At 43.7% G+C, this 3,420-nt stretch overlaps 1 protein-coding gene across 1 annotated transcript in view; it reads left to right on the top strand.

Moving 5' to 3' along the window:
* Positions 1-2,926, top strand: part of EI24 (EI24 autophagy associated transmembrane protein) — a 17,238-nt gene extending 14,312 nt beyond the window's left edge. The window contains exons 10-11 of the mRNA XM_037736297.1: positions 696-770; positions 1,767-2,926. Coding sequence (XP_037592225.1) covers positions 696-770; positions 1,767-1,929 — 238 coding nt within the window. The 3' untranslated portion in view covers positions 1,930-2,926. The remainder of the gene's footprint in view (positions 1-695; positions 771-1,766) is intronic.
* Positions 2,927-3,420: the final 494 nt, after the last annotated feature.

Genomic DNA, 3,420 nt, shown 5'->3' with positions numbered 1-3,420 from the left:
GGCATTCTGGCAGCTGGCTGGGCGGCGCGCGGGCTGTGGGCGCTCTCGGAAGTGGCGGCTCTTTTTGTTTTTTTTGAGATAGAGTCTCGCTCTGTTGCCCAGGCTGGAGTGCAGTGACACAATCTCGGCTCACTGCAACCTCCGCTTCCCGAGTTCAAGTGATTCTCCTGCCTCAGCCTCCTGAGTAGCTGGGATTACAGGCACCCACCACCATGCCTGGCTAATTTTTGTATTTTTAGTAGAGAAGGGTTTCACTATGTTGGCCAAGCTGGTCTTGAACTCCTGACCTCAAGTGATCTACTCGCTTTGGTCTCCCAAAGTGCTGGTTTACAGGCGTAAGCCACCACCCCAGGCCGTAGAGCAATGTTAAACATACCCAATGCTTAGAAAAATCTGTTCTTTTTGAGAGTGGTTGATGGGCCTGGTGCTGTGCCTCACGCCTGTAATCCCAGCACTCTGGGAGGCTGAGGTGGGCGGATCACCTCAGGCACTCCTGCCTGGGCCAAAAGAATGCGATTCCATTTCAGAAAAAAAAAAAAAAGGTGTGTTTGATGAAAGATGTGTTTGATATATTGAGGTTTCATTAAGCCATTACATTTATACCGGAAGCAAAGGGACTTGGAGCATCTAATATCTTCTCCAAAGTTATGGCTGTTATGAAGGTGACTAATTATTTCTTTTCATTTTATTAACAGTGGCTGCCTTTTCTCTATCCTCTTTCCTTTATTCATTATCAGCGCCAATGAAGCAAAGACCCCTGGCAAAGCATAGTAAGTATTGGCCAGTGATGAAGTTTTGCTGTGTAAAGGATTGGGGCCGTAACACCAAAGTTATGTCAGTGAGGCTTTATTTTTTTTTCCAAAATTGATCCATTATATACATTCAAGTAGAAGGCTGTATGATCTGGCCACGTGAGTTTATTGGTAACAGTAGTAAAATATGTTTTAAAATGAGTTTTTAGCAATAATAAAGGTTTTATCACTTCAAAGAACAGCTCAATCGGTCTTTGATCAATTTTGGTTAAGTCTGTGGATACTTGTATCAGAGACTTAGGTTTTCTTTGGGTTTATGTATGCTCTTGCTATACTGCAGTGCTCACTGTTTATCTTAAGAGGAATATTTGACTTTCTTTTGAAACTCTTCTTCCTTCGGACATTGCTTGAAGTCTGTACCTAAAGTCAGCCATAGAAAAGTACTTCTCAGTTGAACTGTGATTCGGTGGAAAAAGAAAATTAAAAAAATAAAAAGAAAAGTACTTCTCAAATCAGAATTAATGCTATTTCCTGTAAGAGCCACAATACTTTAGTGCTAATAACTGCATTACATTCATGGCAGCAGCAGGGCCCAGTGCATTCTTTTTTGTTTTTTTGAGACAGTCTTGCTCTGTCACCTGGGCTGGAGTACAGTGGCACGATCTCAGCTCAGTGCAACCTCCACCTCCTAGGTTCAAGTGATTCTCCTGCCTCAGCCTCCCAGGTAGCTGGAATTACAGGCACATGCCACCATGCCCTGCTAATTTTTTTCTTAAGTGATCCATCTGCTTCAGCCTCCCAAAGTGCTGGGATTATAGCTGTAAGCCACCATACCTGGCTATAATGCATTTTTAGTTGCCTGTTCCATCCATGTATCTAATACCTGTATTTCCTTGATCAAATTTCATTTGTCTTATCTTTCCCTGTGTAGTTTTAATGTCAGGTAAGTTGTCAAATAACAGAAATAACTCTGAGTAACTAGGGAGCTAACAAGGTGGGTTTCTTGCCTTTTAGTCTCTTCCAGTTGCGCCTCTTCTCCTTGGTGGTCTTCTTAAGCAACAGACTCTTCCACAAGACAGTCTACCTGCAGTCTGCCCTGAGCAGCTCCACTTCTGCAGAGAAGTTCCCTTCACCGCATCCGTCTCCTGCCAAACTGAAGGCTGCTGCAGGCCACTGAGTTGCCTGCCATCCAAAGGGGATGGGCGGGATTGGAAGGAGGCTGTGGCAGCTCTTTCCTTGTTCACCTCCCCCTGCTAGGGAAGGCAGGACCCACTCTGCCAAGGGCCCTCTGCATATTCCCTTCTCTCTGAGGAATTGGAGTTTTTGTCTCTGGTACACGTAAGGCAGAATGTTTCCAACACTAGTGTGTGGATTTTTAACATCACCGTGAGTCTGAAAGGACCACAGGTTTTTCTGCAGCTATTTTCTAGCATTTGCCAGTCCTTGTGCCTGGACTGATTTGAATACTTTGTTTTTCTCCCTGTGCCATTTACCCTCCCACCTTTCCATCCTGCCTTCTACCACCCTTGGATGAATGGATTTTGTAATTCTAGCTGTTGTATTTTGTGGATTTGTTATTTTTGTTGTTTTTCTGTGAAGCACATACATTGGATATGGGAGGTAAAGGAGTGTCCCAGTTGCTCCTGGTCCCCCCTTTATAGCCGTTACTGTCTTGTTTCTTGTAACTCAGGTTAGGTTTTGGTCTCTCTTGCTCCACTGCAAAAAAAAAAAACAAAAAACAAAAAACAAAAAAAACTGAAGAGATGAGATAGGAGGAAAAACCTCACAGCCAGATCTGCTGGGTTTCGAGGAGTGATTTTCTTTCTTCCCCTTGAAGGGGAAAAAGCTATTTTCACTGGTACATTTAAAGTCCCCCAACTATGGGGAAGTACCAATTCTGGACAAGTGCCACTGCAACAACACTAAACCTGAACTTTTCAAATCTGTTGGGGGTGGGAGATGGCGGGCAGAAGTTTACTGTTGGCCACTGCCAGGTCTGTTTGATATTTCAAAGGAATATTGGGTGCTGCAAATAGGAACTGAAGGGGTAAACGTATCAAACCTGTGATTGGTTGATGTTTTCCTGTCATTTTAAGAGATTAAATGTGGGGGGGAAGATGTCAAAATACTTGTACAATTTTAAAATGTCACAATTAAACGTGAGCTGGTTTCCCACAAAATGTGTAATGGTTGAATTTGCAAATTATGACCTCGAGAAATGTATTCATGGAGTATAAGACTTTGTCTTGGAGAATTTAGTTATAGGTTTGAGAAATTAGCCCTGAAAAATGTTCCTTGAGAAAGGCTGGATTATATGATTATAATCACATTTATATTTGGTGGAAGACTCAGATTGTTACTTGTTCTAAAGTCTATATGTCGCTGGGTGTGGTGGCTCATGCCTATAATGCCAGCACTTTGGGAGGCCGAGGCAGGTGGATCACCTGAGGTCAGGAGTTCGAGACCAGCCTGGCCAACATGGTGAAACCCTGTCTCTACTAAAAATACAAAAAAACCTTAGCCGGGCATAGTGGTGCACACCTGTAATCCCAGCTACTGGGGAGGCTGAGGCAGGAGAATTGCTTGATCTCGGGAGGCAGAGGTTGCAGTGAGCCAAGATCGCGCCATTGCACTCTAGCTTGGGCAACAAGAGCAAAACTCCATCTTA

The sequence above is a fragment of the Cebus imitator genome, unplaced genomic scaffold (assembly GCF_001604975.1).
Source record: "Cebus imitator isolate Cc_AM_T3 unplaced genomic scaffold, Cebus_imitator-1.0 Scaffold0, whole genome shotgun sequence".
Taxonomy (NCBI): domain Eukaryota; kingdom Metazoa; phylum Chordata; class Mammalia; order Primates; family Cebidae; genus Cebus; species Cebus imitator.
The sequence above is the reverse complement of the archived record's forward strand: the minus strand, read 5'-3'. Positions and strand labels throughout refer to the sequence as shown.